The sequence below is a fragment of the Dissoconium aciculare genome (assembly GCF_010015565.1).
Source record: "Dissoconium aciculare CBS 342.82 unplaced genomic scaffold K489scaffold_7, whole genome shotgun sequence".
Classification (NCBI taxonomy): domain Eukaryota; kingdom Fungi; phylum Ascomycota; class Dothideomycetes; order Mycosphaerellales; family Dissoconiaceae; genus Dissoconium; species Dissoconium aciculare.
In genome coordinates this window covers 196,066-217,502 of record NW_022984957.1, presented here as the reverse complement: position 1 = coordinate 217,502, position 21,437 = coordinate 196,066, and the positions used below count along the sequence as shown (strand labels likewise).

The window sequence follows — 21,437 nt, the reverse complement described above, 5'->3', positions numbered from 1 at the left end:
CGTGTTGTGGCCCTAGAAGAAGCAAACAAGGCTATGCATATACGCAAATCAAGGAAGAGGAAGGCATTCACTACAGAGAATGCCTTGTCCTTTCCTGAAATGCAGTACGTTGTTGAACAAGAGGAGGTAGAAGCACAAATCCAGGAGGAGATGCCGAGGCCCGTGAAGCGTATTAGAAAGTGTAGCAAGTGTGGCCGTCCAGACCATAACGCAAGAACCTGTGTATCATAAGAGTTAGTATTGATCTACCATGTTTTTCAATTTGAAGGTATTTCAACAATAATTGGTAGAGCAATCAATTGTTGAATGCTATGCTCTTTGATGCCTTGGACCGCGTTGGGGTATGGACCGCGTTGGGGTTCCCCGCGTTAGGTAGTTGGGTTAGCTCATCATCAATATAGCCCTACATACCACTACTGCTGTACCCTGCCAGAGGCGTTCATTCCATGCACACCTTCGATGAAAGATCACCATGAGGGTTGCTGTTGTCTCGGAGATGATCTACATGAGGACCCTTTCTCATGGCGAGCTACCGGGTCGAGTTTTGCGGCACTTCTGACCCTTCCTCATGAAGTGTAGCGATCGCAGATGATACTTCAAAATTTGAATCATTCCAGATAAACGCGGGCGGAATTGATGAGACAATCGAGTCTGAGTCGCGTCAGGCGGGGTTGAGCGACAGAATCATGAAAGTCTCACAATGCCCGCGCGTCCCACTAACCACCAGACTCCTTTGAGCCCGTTCGCGATGGCGACGGATGAGATAAGGTTCCCAGAGCGACGCTCTCTCGACCATTTTCTGTCCCTTTATGTCCCTTGATGCGACTCCAGATGACGTCTCGAAGGCCATCGCGTACCAAGCCCATGTCTCACCAAGGATTATAGAAATAACTCCACCCGCGCGCCAAGTTAAATCGTTGAAGCGTGCTTGCCGCTCGATGCCACCAGTCCGCCTCATCGCTCACACACACGATGACGCTTACCGTACTCAGCGATAGGGATGTCAGCCTCATCTTACATTCTTTGACCCGCGACGACGTCCTGCATCTACAGGAGACACTCGCCGATGCGCTCCACTGGTATTCGACGAGCAGCGATGCTAACGATTGCGGGTCCGACTATCAGCCCGATCGCATCGTCACCAATCGCAAAGATGGTTCTACATCGATATATATGCCAGCAAGCGGATTGGCGTGCCAGGGTGTCAAAGTCATCAACCTGTCACCGTTGGAGCATTCTGATGTATCAACACTGGTCGGGAAATTGGATGTGAATGCTCCCGCTGCTCGTGCGTCCGTCAGTTCGACTTCTTCTGGCAGCTCCACCAGTAGCGATCACAGTCCACGAGGCTCTGGGCTATCGTTGCAACAAACATCTTCGTATACGCCATCAGCAGCAACGACTACCGGCGCCACCAGCACATCATCCGAGGGAACAACTTCGACAATTCGAGGCTCAATAACACTTCTAGACGCCAACGGAAACACCACCGGTCTCATCAACGCCGAAGAAGTGACTGCTTTTCGTACTGCTCTGGCCTCGATGATTCTTTTCACCAAGCGTGACTCTGTTCACGACATGACAGTCTTTGGTGCTGGTAAGCAGGCTTATTGGCACATCCGGCTTGCCATGCTTCTCCGAGGCGCCGAAATCCATCACTTGAACGTCATCACGAGAAACTTCGACACCGCCCGCCGTTGCTTCGAACGCCTCTACGATCCATTTCCTGACGACGAAGTCTACGACAATTCGCTCTGCACCATTTTCGACCATCCCCGTTTCCGCACCACAATCCTCACTCCCGCCCATACGGAATATCCGCGACTCCTCAAAGAAGCCGTGCGAGCCTCCCACGTCCTCGTAACAACCACTCCCTCCACAACCCCGCTCTTCCCAGCGAAATACCTCACAAATCCCGGCGGCCGTCTCCGGGGCCGCTACATAATCAGCATCGGCAGCTACAAGCCACACATGATCGAGCTCCACCCGGACATCCTCCGCCAAGCGATCTCCGCGCCCTCGAGTTCCCACAGCAGCAGCGCATCCTCGAAACCCCACCACCATCACCTCTTCCACTTCCACCAACGCCGCCAGCGCGAAGGCGGCGCCATCGTCGTCGACACCGTCACCGGCGCCCTCCGCGAAGCAGGCGAGATCATCCAGGCGGGCCTCGAGCCCGAACAAGTCGTCGAGCTGGGCGAGCTCTTCATGTTGAAGCGTGACGCTGCGTCGCGGCGGCGTGCCGCGGCGAATTACCAAGCTGCGGAATCTCCCGCGCCCCCGATCAGCGAGACTGGACGAAAGGGGTCTCTCTTGGGGAAGATAGATTTCCATGGCTTTCCCGGGTTCAACCACAACAACAAGCCGAGCGAGAAACCCCAGGGGTGTCATCTGGCGGACCAGAGCGGTCTCAGGGACTGGTTGAGTAAAGGGAATGTCATCTACAAGGGGGTGGGGTTGGGGATGATGGATGTTGTGGTGGGAGGGGAACTTGTGAGACTGGCGAGGGAGAAGGGGATCGGGACGTTTATTGATGATTTCTGAGCGTCTACTGTGTTTGGATGCGTTCTTTCCAAATTTTCTCCATTGTTCATGAATTTCGTTGGGATGGGAAGGCGGTAATCTGCAGTGACGGGAAATTCTTCCGCACGGTTCATATCCAGGTGCTCCTTCGGAGGAGAGTTCTTACAGAATCATTCGAGTTTCTGCTGCTCAGATTGTGCAATCCTTTTTCGGTGAGGTGACAGGGTCCAGACCTTTCCCTGCACAATCGAAATTCCGCGAGACGTACGCAAGGTGAAGTGTCGTAAGCGCTTTCTCCTCCCTTGCACTAGCACGAAAGCACCTGGCCCTCAGCGACGCTTCTATTCGTTTTCGAGTATGGTTCACTAGCGGGATTCATGATGAACGCTAAATGTCAGACATGAAATGGGGTTCAAACGCCGAGAGGAGAACGCCTCGTGGAGGCAAAACTTTGGATCGGGTCGGATTCTTCTGCTGGCGTGAACTCACGACTCAGGGCAGTGGGGTGGATCCGGGCCATATCGCGTACAGGCCAGGCTAAGCTCTGTCCTACTTTGAACCCTTGAAGTGAGGGTAACGATTTTGCTACCTATCATCCTCTGCATTGGTCGATTGATTGTCAGATATATATCAAGTCACATAATGCACGGGCAATCAAAGTCAGACTCAGGAAGAAGCGGACGGGTATCGAGGTCAACTCGACGAGCACATTGTCGCTCTCGGACGTGTCAAGCTTTGCGTGTACCAGACTTTCGTCTCTTGCGTCGACCTCTGTGACTGCGCGGTTTCTTGCCAGATTGTCTCGGACTGGAGTCGGCGTCGTCGTCGTCCGAAGCGACGGCACACTCTACCGGTGAGTCTTCTTTGGCATGCGACATTGCTTTAGAAACATTGCCCTCGGGAAAGTCTCTATTGTGCAGTTTGAGTGTCGCTGCCACGCCAGTCTCACATCGCTCGTCAACCGGTTCGGGGTCGCTACCTGAGTTCCTGTGTGATTCTGTCGTCTCCTTACTTATATCTGTGTGCTTGCGGCAAACATCCGTTGGCCAAGGTGACATCGGGTGTTGTTGGAATTCACGTTTTGGATAATAGCAGTAGACGAGAGCTCCATCATCCCATTTTATCACATATATTGGTTGATGTTGAAAATCTCTGTCTTTATCTGCAGCTGGTAGAGGCTTGTGAATATCTGAATCTGTTCCTATGACTGACGGAGGTATCTGCCAGTGGAAAGGCACATAGTTGTATTGTTGTTGAAGTCGGTCGTGTTGGGATTGGCCTTGGTTGATTTGCAATGCACGTGATGAACAAAGATTCTCTTGTGCAACATCCAGCATCGAAAATCTTCCCAGAGGCAGGGTCGATGCGTGAAATCAAGTCTGTTCTGGCAACTTTTACATCCTGCTGCCTGACGGACTTGATATGACCGTGCTTGGCGTTTTTGGGACTAGAGTTGGCTTGCATGACCCAAATTGTCCTTATTCGTCTTTTAGCCGCGACTCTGGAATTGGTATATGCAGGGTCTTTTGACGGCCGTGGATATATCTTTGACTCTGTAATATTGCACGAGACTGTCCTCAAAATGGGCAAAATCAACGCTTGCGATTGCTCTTCGATTTAACTTTCCCGCCATTGCAGCTTTGTCGTCGATCATTGAGACTGAAGAGTCACCTAGAGTGTGTCGGAACCCGTGCGGGCCAGTGGAAGTCGAGAGAAGTTGTGGAACTCAACCTTGAAATGTAGCAGTACCAGTCCTGTTTGTATGCGCATGTGACGGGTACACGTGACCGATAAAGAACCTAGGGATCACCTAAGGCGGGGTCAACATGGCCTTGGTTGCGAATACTCGACACCGAGAAGGCCCTAGTTAGATATCGAATGAGCAAAGTGGCCAACAAGACTTCGACATTAGTAGTATTCTGTTGTCGATATCTGTCCCTGTTTCTCGTAAGAACACCTGCGAGCAGCCTCGAATTCAAACAAATGCAGTCGTTACGATCTCTTTTCATCGCGCATGTTCGGCGGTACCAGAAGTAATTGTGCATCGTGTCATCGGAAATGATGTCCGTTTCATGCTTGATATTTGCAAGGGCAATGGTTTGTCAGAGTCACGTCCGGTGACACGGATTGGTTGAAAACAGGTCTTTGGGTTAGGTCAATGCCGACGACACACAAAGAAAGCGACCCAGCCGAGCAAATGTTACACCACAGTATCCTTGTATCTATAAGATTTGGGTGACACTTGGTCGGAAGCTTAAGGATGATGACGATCGTATTCAACTTTTGAGTCACACAATGACGATGCCCTGGGAAGTGGTGTTCTTGGGTGCTCGCGTCCGATGACTGACTTCCGAACTACACCCTTATCAACACCAATCTCTTGAATGAGTCTCCTACCAAAGTAATCTCGTATGGCAAAGCGCATGACACCATGGCCGACTCACAAGCGATACAAGCCGGCCACGGCGTTGCCACCTTTGTACCAGTCGGTCGAGTCATCAAGATTGTGCACAATTCCGAATTGCAATCAATTGATATCTGGGCTTTTGTGCTTTCGAAACCCGAGGTTCGACACCCGGACGATCTTGAAAAGAATCATCCTCAAAGCGCAGCGCCGCAGAACACGTCTGTTAAAGGCTCCAAGAAGAAGAATGTGAAGGCCTCGGATCTACCGAGTCAAGACGATGCCGAAAAAGCCACCAAAGGATATTTGGAAGCGATTGAGAGTAAGCCTGATCCTCCCAAGAAGAACACTTGGGCCTCTTATGTTCCCACGTCGTACGTTCCATCCTTGAGCTTCGGCAAGAAGAAGGACGACAAGAATGCTGCAGTTACAGATGATCCTGAGGAAGAGACTGAACAACAGAAGAACTCGCGGACTTGGGCTTCATACATTCCAACTGGAAAAGGCTTTCGGTCTTATATACCAGATCAGGCCAAGGACACGCTTTCGGACTTTGCAAAATCGGTGAGTGGTTCAGTAGGCAACGTGTGGAAGTGATGATCAAGAGATGGGTTGAGATCTCCAGGCCAAGATCAGCTAACTCAGTTCTTTGCATCAGCACCAGCGTGATCCATCCAAACCGTACTTTGAACAGCTTCGTGCCTTTAGCAACACTCCTGTAGGTGCAGCAAGCCTCTCCGCACTCACTGGTACTGGATATGCAGCATCTCTCAATGCGGGATACCACGCTTGGTCGACCATGAAACAGAATCAAGGTAATACCGGACCAGTCATGGAATACATGTCAATGTCTCATACGCGCGGTGCTACTTGTCACCTGACACCCCAAGTACACGACTTGCTCTCCTCCAATCTCGGGGAGCCAGTTCTGACGGTGCTGGAAGACACAGCTGCAAATGGACATGATTCATTGACAGCGGCATGTATGCCTACATTGAGCTCTGCAGATAACTCAGGCTCTCCGGACGCTGCCGATCGAGGTAATATATCAAGCAAGCCACAGGAACAAATTCAGCCACGGGAAGCAGTGATACTCACACTTGTGCAGAGAACTTGGTTCTGGCTCTAGGTGAGATGAACACGCAGGCCAAACTTCCTGGTTCACAGGCCATCGGCGCTGCTATTAGCGTCCATAACGCTCCTCCCCCTCTTCGTCTATTCCGTGGCATCGGCTTCAACGCAAAGAGTGGAGTGCTCAGAACAAAGCCATCACCAAAGCAGGGTGCAGATGACAGCCCGGATGGCTGCTTTGTGAGACTCCGTGCAGAGCGCGATCTCGTCATGGTCATGTCTGCATGCATTGATCATATGTCTGGCGTGAAAGCTTCTGGAACCCGAATGTTCGAGGCATACTACTCTGTCGAGGATGCTGAAATATCAGCGACCAAACAACGAGGCCACGAGGCCGAGATGCGAAAGTCAAATGCTCAGGCGCAGAAAGCTGCTGCTCTGAAGCTGCAGGACACTAAGAAACAGCCAACGAAGATAATCTCAAACGCCACAAAGTCTACCACAGGTCAAAACTCAACGGGCGAGTCGACTCCGCAGTCCTCAATCTCGAAGCTGAAAGTGGGATCTGCGACGGTTTCCGACGGAGCCAACGAGCTGAAGACAAGTAAAATAAGCAAGGTCGAGACTGCCAGCGAAGCCAAAGTGCAGGGTACAGGTATCAACAAGAAAGACTCGCAGCAGGATACTCTCGATCATGAAACGGCGAGACCAGTAACGCGTAAGGGAGCAGACACAGGAGGGTCACCATCAAAGGAAAAGAAGAAGCCGCGTAAGATTGTGAGGCCGGGTGCGAAAGCTCAACAGACCTGAAACACTCAAGAAAAAGGAGGAACTTGACTCCAATCATATGCCAAGGGAATGAGGGTAGGCGTGTTGGCAGGTAACCGAACACTTCCAATCGGAGCAAATCGGCCGATCGATCGATCGATCAATCCAAATGATCATGCCACCTTCTGAAAGATCATGTTTATCGTCCCGTCGGCACATCACAAACATGCTCATTGGCCCCAGTCTACATTTTACTAAGAAAAGTGCGATCTCGATGAGCAGATGGCTTCATAGAATCATGAGGGTGACATGCCCGTAAGGTTCATACCGGCAGGGTCGACCATGCCATGCCATGCGATCATTCCCTCTCCCGAGATAATTATAGTAGTCCGTTTCCGTGTTCTAGGAATCATTGGCTCATCTCGGTATTTCACTAACAAAAGACCGATCTCGATGAGAGTATCGATCTTTAAGGACTGCATGCGTGACATTCCTGAAAGCCTACGAGTGACATGTTGTGACAAGCCAAATTTCAGATCCTCGGAAATGACGAGCCACCAGCGGAGGTAGCTGCTCATTCGCTCGGTAGTCTCCGACGCTAGCATAAAACCGGCCGACCCACCGGGAGTCGAATTCGGATCTACCTGAGAGCGGCTTTAGCCGAGCTCATCATCGAGAGGCGGGCGCAGAGATGATGATAAATGCTAAGGTGAGGTTTGATAATCGAGGCGAAAATCGTGGGCGATTTGCTGCAGCAAAGTCATATATTTTAGCAAGACGTAGATACCAAGCTTTGAAATCATTTCTTTCTTTATGTTTCGACGTACGATGAAAGGATTCCACGACAGGTTCAGTGTTTGGACACGATAGAGCGAGTCCACTCGACAATTCAGAGTCGCCGAATATATGTAGAACCAATCCGGAATGAGATACAAAATGGATATCCGATCCGCGCGACCATAATCATCCGTCGGGATGGGGTCTAATCGGGAGCCCTGGAGTGCAACTTGACAAGCAAGTGCAGGGTCTCAACTTGCGACGCTATATCGGACCTGGCAACATGAATGACCACCTGGGCACGAACGTTGCGTTGCCAGGTGAGCTCTTCTAAACTCGGTCCTTCTCTTAGTGACGGTCGATCCCGAGCTAATCACAGTCAGCCTTGGGAACCTAGGAGGTTCGATCGGGACAAGAAGAAAAGCGCTGTGTTAAAGGCCAGGGAACAAGCAGCTGGAAACATAATCTCTAATAAGCTGCTGACCTGCTCACGCAATGTGCTGTTTGCTCTGCAGGTTTGTGTGTATGGATTTTCTACAGGCTGAGAATCGTTCAAAATCGTTCAAAATCGGTCTTTCCACTAGCGGCGGCCGTAACCGGATCAATTACCAGCCAGGTAGTTGATCGAGAAGGAGATGAGGATTGATGCTTGGTGATAATCGTAGGATTCCAGCAGCGAAGTTTCGATAGTAGGAGCCACGGCCAAGGAGGACGGACCAGTGAATTTCGCCTTCCTTTCTAACGTACGACCGACCATTCGTACCCCAATCATGCTACAGAATGTACTGAACCGAGATAGACCGGCGAACTCAAACAGCACTCAATCGAGCCGGTGCCTTCTCCTAGCAGCGGTGTTTCCCTGTACAGAAGTAGACCGAGACAATGACAGTCCAGAGTCACCGAACCGACCCGATCCGATATGAGAATGCAGGTGAATATTTTATGATGCGCATTATCCAGTAGCAGTAATAGATAAATAATCAAGAAAATGTCCCTAGATAATGACTCTCGAATGCAAGGCAGATAGAAAGAAAGGTGTGAAGTTAAGAGTCATAACCAGCATGATTTCTCCTCCCCACCCACCAAAAGCCAAAACCCGCTCCAATGCGAGAGAAACAAGATCAAAAATGAAAGAGGGAATTCTCTGCTAGATCGCAGCGTTCCCAGAGACAGATGATGAGTGATATGACGCTCCCCAGATCATGATCCGCGAATATGTGAGAAAGAAAAGCAATAGAAATGGATGCCGTCGACGGACGTAGATAAAACCCCTCTCTCTTTTCTCAAGAGGAGAGTAAATCCAGAAAACCGCGTGTAAGAAAAGAAAGTAGAAGTAAGCGAAGGAAAAAGAGAGAGAGACTACACGAGGCCCGCATCAAAGATCTCCCGCGAAGCCGTCTTCGGCGGCCTCCAATAAATCATGCCACTAGAAAGTCTCTTGCGGTCCACGCTCGGACTCCTCCCCGAGACAGAAGCGCGGTGACTGGTGCTGTGGATGCTGTGGCGAAGACTGCTGGCTTTGCCGCTGAGCATGGAGGTGCTGGGGGAGGGCGTTTCGTCGGCCCGCTGTTGCGATTGCGGTTGCGAGGCGGAGGAGGGGGAGTCCTTGGTGGGGGAGGAGGATGTCAGGGCTTGCTTGACGCTGCGTTTGAGGTGGAAGAGGCCGCTTGTTCGACGCGTGGAGCCGGGCGTCGTGGTGGAGATGCTGGCGGAGGGGCTGCGGGTGGCGTTCGTGGTGGGTTTGGAGGGGGTGGTTGTCGTGAGCGGTGGGAGGGCGGTCGGGGTTTTACTGTTGGGTTGTTGTTGCGCGTTGACGGCGTAGGGAGGTGGTGGAGGCGGACTCTGAGCCGTGTGGTTGTTCAGAGTTGTGCGGGTGGAGTAGCGTTCTAGCGACATGCTCTCGCGGGCGCGCGCGATGGTCGACGCTTGCTGTTGGGCGAAATCTGGTGTTGCTTGCGGTTGCTGTTGTTGGGAGAGGCGTTGAGCTTGCTGGGGGAGGTCAGGAACCACAGGGGTCGTCACGCTCGGAGGGATCGAGCGGCGCATGGGGATTACTGGGCCTGCTCCTGATGCTTTCATGATCAGCGGAGCGGAAGCACCGGTCGGTGTCCGAGGTGTCGTTGGCATTGGGCCGATCGACTCCGTGGGAGTCTTGGGCGGGAAAGCGGGGAGCACGTCGGCGGCTGTCTTGCCGCGGATCAGAGAGTGAGTTGTGATAGGTGCGTAGTGAGCAGACCCGTCTGCGTATGTCTGACGGAAAGGCAGGGTTCCGTTGGGATTACCGGCGCCATTTCCAGTTTTGGGGCGAGGAGTGGTCGCAGGCGAGGGCAAAGGCGGAGCAACCATCGACCGACGTGCGGGATTCGATGAGCTCGAATGGCGAGGGAGGGAACGAGTAGTGCGCGGTGCACTGGTCCATGTGGCACTGTCGGTGCGACGTTCGCTGGATCGTCCGGAGCGTTCAGGCTGCTGTTGTGAAGACACGGACTGGTTGTCGTGGAAGATGTACGACCGCTGCGAGCTGATGACGCTGCTCATGCTGTTGCGCTTGTTTCCGCCAGCCCTCTGCGGTTTTGTATCGAGAGCAGTCAAACCGAACTCGAACTTCATAGCATCCTCCACCAAGTCTGATGGTGCTGCCTCCTTGCCCTGGAGCAGAGCTGCCACACGTTGATCATACTCCCGAGTCAAAGCCTGGAACTGCTCGGCGTGTTTCAAAGCAATCTCCAACTTTCTGTGCTCAAGACGTTTAGCAAAATCCGCCACGGCGCGCTGTTCGGCAGTTTGTAAAGCCGCAGAAGACGACTGCGGCAAGACGCTGTTGTCGCCGAAATCCAGGCTGTGGATATCAATCAGCCGTTGACGTTCTTCCGCGAAAGCCGCCTGCTGCTTGACCGTCACCATCTTCTCCATGCGAATCTTCTCCGACGTGAGCTTATCGAACTTCTCCTGGAATTCGAGTGCCAGACGATCTCTGGCGGTTTGCAAATCACCGGCATGCTCCTGGAGTTTCTGCGCGAATAGCACCTCGTTCGCATTGATCACGTCGTCCAGCTCCGAGAGTTCAATCTGGGCTTGGCGGAGATAACCCTCGAAAGAGCGCCCGTGCCAGGCACGATCGATCTCTTCTCGGGCCTGTTTCTTCTCCGGAGTCAAGGGTGTCGGTGGTCGTTGAGAGCTTTGCATTTCCGCTTTGATCTGACGCATCGCGAATTGGTCGACCTTGGGCTCGGAAATAAGGGGCTCGGTCTGGACGAGGGCATCACTGCGTCCGGCAGATGTGGTGGCTTTGCCGTGAGATCGCTGAGCCAAAAGGACCTCCAGCTCCTTGATGAGGAAATCATTTTGGCGCACCATTTCAGATTTCTCTTCGAGGCGACGCTGGGCGAGGATTTGCGCTGCGGCGAGTTCCTGCTCGAGACGAGCAATGTTAAATTCAGCAGCATGCATCGAAGTCCGGCGAGACGGTGTGGCCGGCGACGGTGATGCTTTGATTGGTGTTTTGACGTTGATTTCAGGGATTTCAACATCATCATCAACCAACTTAGATTCGAAATCCTTCAAGGAAGCTCTGGAGTGACGCAGCTGGGAAGCCAGCTCGCTTTTTTCCTCCCTCAAAGTCTTCAATTGCTCCTCCATCGAGCTCTTGACTTCTAAAATTCGCTTCTCACCCTCAGCACCTTGCTTCCGGACTACAGCGAGAGCTCGTTCGGCTTCTGCTTGACCAGTCAGCGTTGCGTCCAATCTCGCTTGTAGAGCAGTCAATTCAGCACTATACACGAGCTGTTTCTCGTCGAGCTCGCGCGACTTTTGAGCTTGCAATCTCCTCTCAAGCTCACCCAACTTGACTTGGGTCTCGCTCTCGAGTCGCATGATCTCGGCTTGGTGCGTCTCGCTGGAGACTGCGCGTGACTGCTTGACTCGCTGCTCGAGCCCTTTGTTTGCGGCTTCGAGGGCCTTTTTGTGCTTCTCCTCGAGTTCAGCCAGGGCCATCTTCGATTGGTTCTGCATGATCAAACGGACTTCCGCCACGGCATCTTGGTGTCGTCGCTTGAGCTTCTTCGCATCCGCCTCACTCATTTGCCTTGTCCGCGCCAAAGCTGCATCGAGCTGCGACTTGTGCTCCTGCGCGGCCGCCGCAAGTTGCTCTCGGGTATTCTTTTCTGCTGCAGCAAGCTCTTCCTCATGGAGACGCTTCAGCTCCGCAATCTGATTTGATACAGTAGAGTCCGTGAGCTGGCGAGAGTTCGCAAGCTGTTGCTCATGCTCGTTCTTGGCATTGTCCAATTTGAGGTTCCAGGCGTTTTCGCGGTCGGCGAGATCGCTCTCGTGGGTCTCTAGCATTTTCTTGGTCTGTTTCTGGTGCACTTTACTGACGGAGAGTAGTTCCTCGGCGAGGCTCTGAGCGATCATCGCTTCCATCTTCTTCAACTCCTGTTGTTTGTCCTCCTCTGCCTTCTTCAATGCGGCTTCATGCTTCTCCTGATGCTCACGAAGCTGCTGCTTCAACGATTCGATCTCTTGTGCATGAATCGAGACTGTCGAGTCTGATCTCTCAGTATCGGTATGTTTCTCAATTTGAATCTGCTGCTCCCGACCACGCGCCTCCGCGTCCTCCAGCTCCGCCCGCAGGGCTTCGAGTTCGGCGACCATGGCTTTGTGGGCTATTTCGTCTTCGTCGGTTTGCTTGGCGAAGACCTGTAGCTCCTGGAGGTGTTGGTTGCGAAGATCATCAATTTCGCTCATCCAATGTTGCTCGACCTCCTCGAGTTGTCGCTGGTGCTCCTCCTCCAATTCGGTCGTGTCGACAGTTGAGGCTTTAAGCGTTTCAGCGACTTGCTTGGCCTCTTGAAGATCGGATTCCAGCGCAGTGATTTTGAACTCGTATTTGGCTTGTTGATCCGCAAAGGTCGCTTCGTGTTTGGCTTGAGTTTCTACGGCGTTGCTGTCATGCGTGGCGGCCAAAATTGAAAGTTTCTCGAGGGCGTATTTTGACTCGGTCTCGAGTTGAGTCTGATGTTGAGCGCGTAGAGATGCGAGGTTCTCCTCGTGGCGAGCTTCGGCTTGCGACAAAGCGTCTTTGTGAGAATCTTCCAGGGTGCGATGACGCTCGTTTGCAAGACGAGACTGCTCGTCAAGTTGCGCACGCAGCTCGTTGAGAGACTGCTCGTGTGCGCTCTTGTGGGTGGCGAAATCTGACTCGTGAGTGGACTTGAGCTCAACTACGCTTCGCTCGTGTGCGTCTTTGAGGCTGGCGAGTGATGCGTCGTGAACCGATTTCAACTCGATGATGCTGCGGTCCTGCTCGGCCTTCACTTGCTCATGAGTAGTCGTAAGGTCGGCGATGCTGCGTTCTTGTTCCTCTTTCGCCTTCGCAAGAGCGCTGTCGCGATCGGTCTTCAATTCCTCGATCTTGTTCTCCAACTCCGCCTTTGCCTTCGCCAGGGCTGTTTGGTGACTGGAACGCTGCGTGTCTAATTCGTCAAGAAATTCCTTCTGACGATCCGCAAAACGCCGATCCTTATCCGCTAGCACCGAGTCCTTCTGCTGGATTTGCGCTGTCAACGAAGCGAGCGCCTCCTGGTGTTCGGACTGCAGGGAAGCATGTCGTGCAGCTGCAGTAGCCTCCGCCTCCGCAGCCGCACGAGCGATTGAGGCGTCGGCATCCTGCAAGTCGCGTACGTGTTGTTCGCGTAAGGCGTGGGTGAGTTCCCGGGCGGCGCTTTCAGTGGCTGCTGAGAGGGCTGTCTGAAGTTTGGTTTCGGCTTCGTCCCGGACCCGGCGAATCTCGTTTTGGTGGTTGGTAGATAAACGTTCACGCTCTTGCGTGTGCTCGCCCACCAAGCGCTCGAGTTCTTTGGAATGCAATGCATTTCGGTCGCGTGTTTGCCCCTGTTGCTGGCCCAAGGTTGCCTGGATGGCTTTCCAATGAGTGTCGTGGAGTTCGGCGAGGACCTTCCCGTGCTTCTCCTCCAATTGACGAGCATTCTCCTCGGATTGTACCTGTTGTTTGGCAAGCTGGCCTTCGAACGAGGTCGTGGCTTCGCGCAAGATCCCGCCATGTTTCTTTTCGAGTTCGGCCAAGTTAGTGGTTGTGGCTTGCTTTTCCTTTTGCAGTTCCAACTCCTTTGCAACTAATTCTTGGGCCAGCGAATCCTTCGATTGTCGCAATGATGACAGCTCGTCTTTATACGCCGCGATCTGTGCCTGGTAGGCAGACAACTCGGCCTGGAGCTTGGCAGACTCTGACTTGACCAAATCCAGCTCTTTCTGAAGCGGTGCTCTAGCCTTCTCCCTTTCCTCGACCAGATCCGCTTTGTATGTCTCCCAAAATGCGATTCGAGCGAGTGCATCATCCCGGGTGGATGTAGCCTCTTCCGCTTCCTGTTGGAAAGTATGGATTGAGCCTTCCAGCTTTTCTTTCTCTCCCAGCAACGCATCGTATCGACGCTCGGCGGCCTCGAGGAGGTCTTCAGCATGCTGTCTCGAACTTGCCAACTCCTCGCGCGTCTTGACGAGCTCCTCCGCCTGCTCGTCGGAGTCGCTCCCCTCGGTTTCAGTGTCCAATTCTGTCTCAGAAGTGTCCGGGTCCACAGCACGCGTCACACGCGACCGCTTCTCCTGGAAACGATTTTGCTCCTGTCGAAACTCGGCCTGTTGCAACTGTAATTGTTGCTGATCGTTTCGGATCCGTTTTCGCAGCTGATCGAGCTCGTGGAAGATATGTGCATAGTCGACGACGGGCGACGACACAGCGCGGTTGCGTCGAAACACCTGAGCTGTGATGATATTCTTTTGTGGCACACCCGGAGCAGGCAAGGAGGTGCCAGCACCGCCAGGAAACACTGCAGACACGGGACTCGGCGGTGAGCTGGAGCCACTATGACGTTGATGCGACTGCTGCGCGCGGGTGATCAAGGTCTTGATGTGGTCAATGTCGCGAGCCAAACTGCGAGTCGAGTGAGAGGAACCTGGCCGCTCCGTCCAGGCGGTTTGGAAGGATGCCTCACTGGCGGTCATGCTATGGCCGCTGAACGACTGTCGCGATGCAGGCCGTTCCTGGAAGTGACGCCAGTCCGACGCGGTCGGCGTGCGGTCCGCCATTGCGTCCTCGGGATTATATTAATAAATGGCAAAATATGTTAGTTGACATTCCTGTCCGTCCAGATCACGACAGGACGCTCTATGCCGATGTCGCGGCCATGTCAGCGGAATATCAGGTCGCGCAGGGAGGCTCGCTCTGGTGTACTGTATAAATGCGTAGTGTGCCGGAGTTGAGCACCGATATATTGTGGATTCGACACACTCTCGACGAACAATGTCAGACCGACGATGATGTCGTTGACTTTGCGGCGAGTTGGCTCAGATAAAACAATGACACGGTTATTATTATTATTACCTAGGATTTAGCCTTGCCAGACCGCTAGCTGACCTGGCGATTCCATCCTGTGGCAGAGGTGCTATGAAATAATTAGCTCAGGGACCGATTTGCTGGAGGACAATCATTGACGAAATGGCCTGCATCGCTAGACTCGACAAACCCCGTCACCCTTTTCCACGCCTCCTTGACCGCCCCACTGCAGAAACACAGGGAGAATTACCACACAATAAATCTCCCTTTCGATAACACGATACGGTCAATTTACGAGAATGCAGGCCTAACCACATTCCAAGGCATAATTACGAACCACTGCCCCCTGGCGAATCCTTTTGAAGGGTGGACAGGAGTGACAGGGAAGTTTGGCTGGTCGGCGGAAAGGCCTAAAGATGTTAGTGTCGCAACCAATGCAGCGCCATCATCTCCGGGGTTTGATGACGTTTGTTCCTTTCTTTTCCTTTCTTTCCTTTCCTTCACCCGGCGAGTTCGGGCGGGAGTTGCGCTGGCGGCCCAGCCACACCCGCCAAATGGGCAGTATTGCTGCACCTAGGTATATACAGTACACCGCAAGTTCATTGGGTCCCGCCCCAATTTAATAGGCGGACGGGCGCCATCGAACCAGCCCGAGCCGGGTCTGCCGTGGCTTCGTTTGGGGCTCGGGCTATCAAGCGAGATATTGTATGTAAACCACAATGCCCGCCTGGGCAGGTAGCTTCTGATAATACAGGTGTAACTGCAACGTTCATCTACTCGTGTGTGTATAATGGAGTATTAACTGCAGATGTATATAGCGACCCAATGCCACATCACACGATTTACGCGAACCCGCAGCATCCTCGACTTCGAGCATCGCGAACGTGCGATGTTGACTGCAGGAGAGCGCAGTTGAATGGAAAAGAACGTAAGAATCCTCGATCACCACAATATTCCAAACGGCCTCGAGCGCCATGTCTCCCGATTTGATCTCTCGGCTAGATGAGCTCGCATGTTGTCTCTCCGCCACATGACGGATATCGGGCTCGCCGAGCTTTGCTTGTCGTGGGCGGGATGGTCATCACGAGTTCGAAGAGACGCTAGAACCTGAAGTCGTGCCCAAGTCGTACTGAAGAAGAAGACGTAAAGACCGGAACGAGGATTGAGAGGCAGATGGCCTGGGTGAAAGGTTCTTCAATACCGACCTCTGTCAAGTTCAACGAGAGAGGACCACGGCGGTTTTCGCGCAACTTCGTTTGAGAAGATTTCCACATCACGTAACGCTCTGATGGCGAATATCATGATTCTGACAAACGTTTCTCGAATCTTGGGCGTCATCCAACGTCTCCTTGTGCCGGAAATGCGTTGCAGGAGACGGGTTTTCATGCTTGACAGTCACAATCGAGCTCTTATCGCGAATGATCGAGCAACAGCTTCGATTTGAGCAGACGCCACAACCGCGCCTCGCAGTGACCGATCGACGATACAGAGAGCTATAGCTTCTGCCCGCTTATCCTTGCTTACATATCGATTATGTTCCCTTCCCGGGTGGTCTTAAGAGACTTGTATCCATTTTCGAATTCTGCGATTCCAAGAACGCAACGACAGACGATAAGAGTCCATCATTTAAGCTGGTTCTAGAAAGTTACCGACGACTTCGTTTCAATCGCGACACCCGACTTCTCCAAAATCTCGGTCATCAGACACATGTCATCTTCATTCCCTCGAACAGAACCTAGCGGTCTCGAAGACGAAGATGACTGGCTCGTGGAAATCCCGTCGCAAGTACCCAATCGACCATCTTCATCAACAACACCTACGCAGAGGCCACCATTACAAAGCTTGGCTCAAGGACCCAGTGCGTTGTCCTCGCCAGCACCATATCTAAGTTTCCACATCGGGACCCGAATCGGCCGCTTCTCCCTCGAGATCAAACCACGAGGAACCCCGTCGTCGGAACAACCCACAGGTCCCCCAACATCAACAACCGACCCGGCACCGCCCCGCATAATCCCCATCCACCCGCAGTCCCAATCCCGCTTCTTCAACCTCCCCGTCGAGCTGCGCCTGCAAATCTACGAGCGGATCCTCACCCTCCCGCCAAGCCAAGCAAGCTACACCCGGCTCCTGCACAACCCGTCGCGGTCGCAGTACCCGCCCCACAGCGTCCTCGCCCTGCTAGCCGTCTGCCGGCGCACGCACCACGAAGCCGAAGCGCTCTTCTTCCGGCTGAACCGGCTCCGGCTCCTGCAGCCCGCGCTCTTCATCCACAGCGTGTCGCCGCGGCGCCGCGAGGGCCTCGCGCACCTGGCCGTCTGCGTGGCCAGCGCCGCGGAGCTGCTCACGGAGATGCAGCGGCTGCGCGCCTTCCCGAACCTTGAAACCCTGGTCGTCGAGAGGCTGCTTTCCATCCGATATATCGAGCCTAGGAGCTGGGCGGTCCTGACGCCGAATTTGGTCGCCGAGGTCCGCGCATTGCCCCGCTTGAGATCGCTCAGGATCGTTACGCCCAGGGATGACGAGATCACGGAGGTGGAGAGGGCGCGATTGAGGAAGTTGGAGATTCACGATGGGCTGATCGTGGCGGCTGTTGGAGGTGGAGGTGGAGGGACGACGTGAGAGGTGCGTCCCAGGTGTTGCGTGTATAATGTTTTGCTCTTCCGATGAGATTGACGCAATTTTATTCCTTTCCTTTCCTTTCCAGTCATTCCATATTTGCAATTTTGTAAATTTGAAAGTGAACTCTTCTTGCTGTGTTCTCTTTTTTCTTTCTTTTCTTGCACAAGGTTTTTCTCGCGCTGGACTTGAGCGAAACGCGGGAGCATTTTTCCAAAGGGATCCCAGTATTACGCTTGGATGTCTCACAAGTTCGTGACCGCACGAGAGCCCGTGATCTGGGAAGTTGCGGAATGCCCCGGGCTCGACCGATCGAGAGTCGTGCTCTCTTGTGTAGGTATCTTTCGAACGATACAAAGAATTCTAACCTGGACCCGTTCATTCTCATTGCCTTCGTAAGGAACAGCATTCATACCGTGGCATCGTCCCAAACCGCCAGCTTTCTCCCCGAACAAGAACTCCAACCCCGGTGGGAATGCTCTGTCTTCCAAAGCATAAGAAATCCTCGTTCGAAATCCCAGGATCAATAAAACCCTACCTGTCCCTGTAGTTCCCCCAATAACGCCAAAATATGACCGAATCCCTTCCCTCCAGCCCAGATCTCACGCGCCGGGGATGGCGAACGTGACCAGACTCCCTGCCGTCAAGCCCAGCACCAGCGCCAGACCCATGAAGCCCCCAGCAGCCTGCATCTCGTGGGCCTCGACCCAGAGGTTCGCACTGATGAAACACGTCGTGCCGAGAAACCCGTTCGTCAGCCCGAACCCGCCCTGCACGACGACCAGATAGAACAAGTCACTGGACACCACCGCTCCGTTGCCGTCCAGATTGCACAGATAGTAGAGCCCCACGAACCCCAGTCTTGCGACCGCGAGGGCCGTGATGAGTCGCGGTCGGTGGATGAGTGAGAGAACGGGAATCGTAGGGAGAAGCCGGCCGAGGAGATCTCCGGCGTTCCAGAAGAGGAAGGCGAGGGGAATGAAACTTCCTGGGCGTAAGAGGGAGGGTTGGGAGGTTGTGGTCGTGGTCGTGGTTGCTGGGGACGGCGATGTGATGGAGAGGATCCGCGGCGTGTAGATGGGCATTGCCATGGTCACCGCGAACACGAGGAAGATGGCGAGCGCGGGCCAGAAGAGCTTGTTGAAGAGGTGGCGGAGGGGGATCTCTTTGGAGTCGGTGTTGGTGTTGATGGAGGAGGATTCTGGGTCGACATCTTCGTCGGTGACGAGGGCGGCGGGGGTGCTGATGTTGTTGCCGGTGGCGGAGTGGTAGGAATCTTGCAGAGGCGCAGAGGGCAGCAGACGTAGTGAAATCGGACGTGTGCGAGACTCGAGATATAGGAACGCCAGCAGCGTCACGACGGAGATGACCGTTGCCGTGAGGAAGTACGCCATCGCCGCATGCCAATCGACGGCAGGTTCATCGCCTTCGTCCCCAAGTGACAGACCGGGCACCGCACGGCCAGTCTTGCGGGAATCCACCAACGCCACCGAGATGATCTGGGCCAAAGGCGGCAAGACACCCGCCACAGCCTGACCCGCCATGATCGCTTGGATATAACTCGGATGCGCGAAGCCCGCCACATACGCGAAGATTCCGTTCTGACTGAAGCCTGTCGCCAACGCGGAACCGCCCACCGTCACCATGACAAAGACGAAATACACTTCCGGGTCCGCATGGGGGAAGGCCGTCGAGGCCGCCAATGCCGCGAAGATGACCATGTTCAGCGCCAGGGAGATCAGAATGCGGCGGGGATACGAGGCGCCGGCTTGCATGCGCGTGAGGACCAGCATGGAGACCAGGTTGGTCAGCGTCGAGATGCTGATGAAGAAGGCTTGGAAGTTGGAGAGTAGCCAGGGTCGGCGGGCGAATCGCGATTGAAAATAGGGTGCTGCGGCGAGGAACATATTCCAGGCCCATAGCATGGAGATCCCGAGGAGGAGAAAGATGGCATATTCGATCCAGGAGAAGGGATGAGTAGGGACTGCCCCCTCGAGGAGTTGAGATGTTGCTGGCGGGTCTTCGAAGGAGACATCGGTATCGTTGAGTGCAGCATCTTCGGAGTCTGTTGGTAGAGGCTCGTAGGCCGGATCTTGACGTAAGCGTTGCCGGAGATGGTCCATTATCGAAGCTGTCTGGGTCTCTACCCAAAGTTCACAGGATAGAAGAGATAAGTACTGCCTCTCAATGGTATCTCATCTATTCGCAGATAGATTTATCCCGCAAGGCAGCTGAGGTTCCGCATATGACCCTCGACCGGTTTATGTGTATATCCAACGTTCTATCAGCTGCGGCATCAACGCTCGGCGGCCACGAGAAAGTCACTGCGCAAGTGATCAAAATGATATGTCTAGGATGATGAACGAAGAAAGATGATGTGGAACAGGAAGACGACGACAAGACCGCCTTGCGCGCGTGAGCATCCAGATAAACACAACGAATCGTCGCCTGCGCACGCGGGCAGAGAGAGAGATCGGCCTGGTTCCTCACAAGCGTGGGGCCGGGGATTGCGCGTGCACACGTGCCGGGTGACCAAGCAGGGTCCTCTTCCGCGTCCGCTATCACACGTGGTGTCGCTGATCAGGCACGTGCTTTTCCTCCTGATGTACCATCTTTCTTGATCTTCCGATGAGAGGGAAAAGGAAAAGCGAGCATGAAATCTCATCGCTTTGACTGAACACGATATCAGGTTTACTTACATTGCAAATTGGCGGGACACAGACGTTGATCGAGCGACGTGGTGAGAGCCGCGGCAGAGCAGGGATTCTCCTCAGCGGAGAATTTCCCTAGTCGAGGCACCACGGAGAATCTCAGTTTGATATTTCATGATTGCCCCATTATCAAATCCGAATAAAGACTTAGCCGTAAGAGCTCCGACTAACGTTGCAGGCAGCAGCTATTTGATTCCCAAATATCCCGTATCGGCACAGCGCCAGGATACAGGTGACAACACTGCCAATGCGGATGGGCCAGAACCGAGAGCGACATTGATTCAGCTCGATGAAAAGAGAGAGAGAGAGAGACAGAGAGAGCTACTGCTTCCGGCAGCGACCAGGAAGAAAAAGTCTCGCCATGGTCCAAAGGAAGGGAGACACGTTCATTTCCTCCCTGCCATTGCCTCCGTCGTCTGATCTGGTTTCGACGAAAGCCCTCCAGCTCACGGAATAGAATGCTAATCAATGATGTGAATGATCCGAGTGATACAGTATCAAGGAATCTATAATTTTGGCAGTATATATGCTTGTATGTGTGTGTATATGTCTGTATAGTATGCGAATATGCCTCTTGGCTTTTCTCCGCCGTCTCTTTCTCTAATTCTTCGGATTCGGTCTTCTTCCGGCCGCGATGGAATGACGGTTGGGCATTGGTGCTGGAATGAATGTCGCGGTCGCTGCGCTGCGCTATGCTGGCGCGCAGGTTGAGAGGGTGGTAATATCTATATTTTGGCACGCATGCTGGTGTTTTGCGGCGATGAGAGGACGAAGTAGGGCGGTTTTTGCTGTTGCTGCTGCTGCTCCATTGCTGGGAGTCTGTATAAACGATGGCTTGCGCGCGGGTGGTATTCCTCTTAGGACGTTGTGGGAGATCGGGATGCAGGAGATTTCACTGATGATGGCATAGAATGGGTGCCCGGGTGGTTTCGGGAGTCTTTTGGAAGGTGTGGTGGATCGGCTTTCTACAGCGCCAGTTTTTCGTTCCTACAAGTTCGGGGAAAGAGAACATAATCAGCCTATGGTTCGCTGATTCTTCGGGGTTTTGTGTGACAAGGCATTCAGACAGGCGCGATGGGTGCGTTCTTTCACCATGGATCTGCCCTGCCCCAGCTCTTGCCTCGTGTTACGTCATCTCGCTGTGAGAGGTAGACTTTGCGAAGAGGAGAAGAGCTGCAGCAGAGCAAATCGAGAGTAAGAAGTGTTTCCACACTTC

The 21,437-nt window shown here is 53.4% G+C and overlaps 7 protein-coding genes across 7 annotated transcripts; 4 read left to right on the top strand and 3 right to left on the bottom strand.

Moving 5' to 3' along the window:
• Positions 1–972: 972 nt before the first annotated feature.
• K489DRAFT_320830 (NAD(P)-binding protein) lies at positions 973–2,544 on the top strand (the record flags this gene model as incomplete). The annotated part of the gene is made up of 3 exons (XM_033601492.1): positions 973–1,242; positions 1,432–2,228; positions 2,370–2,544. The coding sequence occupies 3 exons, from the start codon at positions 973–975 to the stop codon at positions 2,542–2,544; spliced, it is 1,242 nt and encodes a 413-aa protein (XP_033459008.1).
• Positions 2,545–3,251: 707 nt separating this feature from the next.
• K489DRAFT_370863 (uncharacterized protein) lies at positions 3,252–3,860 on the bottom strand (the record flags this gene model as incomplete). The annotated part of the gene is made up of 1 exon (XM_033603187.1): positions 3,252–3,860. One exon carries the CDS (start codon positions 3,858–3,860, stop codon positions 3,252–3,254), a length of 609 nt encoding a protein of 202 aa, XP_033459007.1.
• Positions 3,861–4,897: 1,037 nt separating this feature from the next.
• On the top strand, positions 4,898–5,677 carry K489DRAFT_380708 (uncharacterized protein). Its single transcript, XM_033604939.1, has one exon. It carries the CDS (start codon positions 4,955–4,957, stop codon positions 5,522–5,524), a length of 570 nt encoding a protein of 189 aa, XP_033459006.1. The 5' UTR covers positions 4,898–4,954; the 3' UTR covers positions 5,525–5,677.
• A 115-nt stretch (positions 5,678–5,792) lies between these two features.
• On the top strand, positions 5,793–6,935 carry K489DRAFT_229528 (uncharacterized protein). Its single transcript, XM_033599803.1, has one exon. It carries the CDS (start codon positions 6,062–6,064, stop codon positions 6,806–6,808), a length of 747 nt encoding a protein of 248 aa, XP_033459005.1. The 5' UTR covers positions 5,793–6,061; the 3' UTR covers positions 6,809–6,935.
• A 1,481-nt stretch (positions 6,936–8,416) lies between these two features.
• Positions 8,417–14,878, bottom strand: K489DRAFT_380706 (uncharacterized protein). The gene has a single exon (XM_033604938.1). It carries the CDS (start codon positions 14,645–14,647, stop codon positions 8,903–8,905), a length of 5,745 nt encoding a protein of 1,914 aa, XP_033459004.1. The 5' UTR covers positions 14,648–14,878; the 3' UTR covers positions 8,417–8,902.
• Positions 14,879–16,601: 1,723 nt separating this feature from the next.
• Positions 16,602–17,513, top strand: K489DRAFT_410340 (uncharacterized protein; the record flags this gene model as incomplete). Its single annotated transcript, XM_033607700.1, has 1 exon — positions 16,602–17,513. One exon carries the CDS (start codon positions 16,602–16,604, stop codon positions 17,511–17,513), a length of 912 nt encoding a protein of 303 aa, XP_033459003.1.
• Positions 17,514–18,112: 599 nt separating this feature from the next.
• Positions 18,113–19,943, bottom strand: K489DRAFT_357781 (uncharacterized protein; the record flags this gene model as incomplete). The annotated part of the gene is made up of 2 exons (XM_033602566.1): positions 18,829–19,943; positions 18,113–18,786 (listed from the first exon to the last, which is right to left on the bottom strand). Exons 1-2 carry the CDS (start codon positions 19,631–19,633, stop codon positions 18,113–18,115), a joined length of 1,479 nt encoding a protein of 492 aa, XP_033459002.1. The 5' UTR covers positions 19,634–19,943.
• Positions 19,944–21,437: the final 1,494 nt, after the last annotated feature.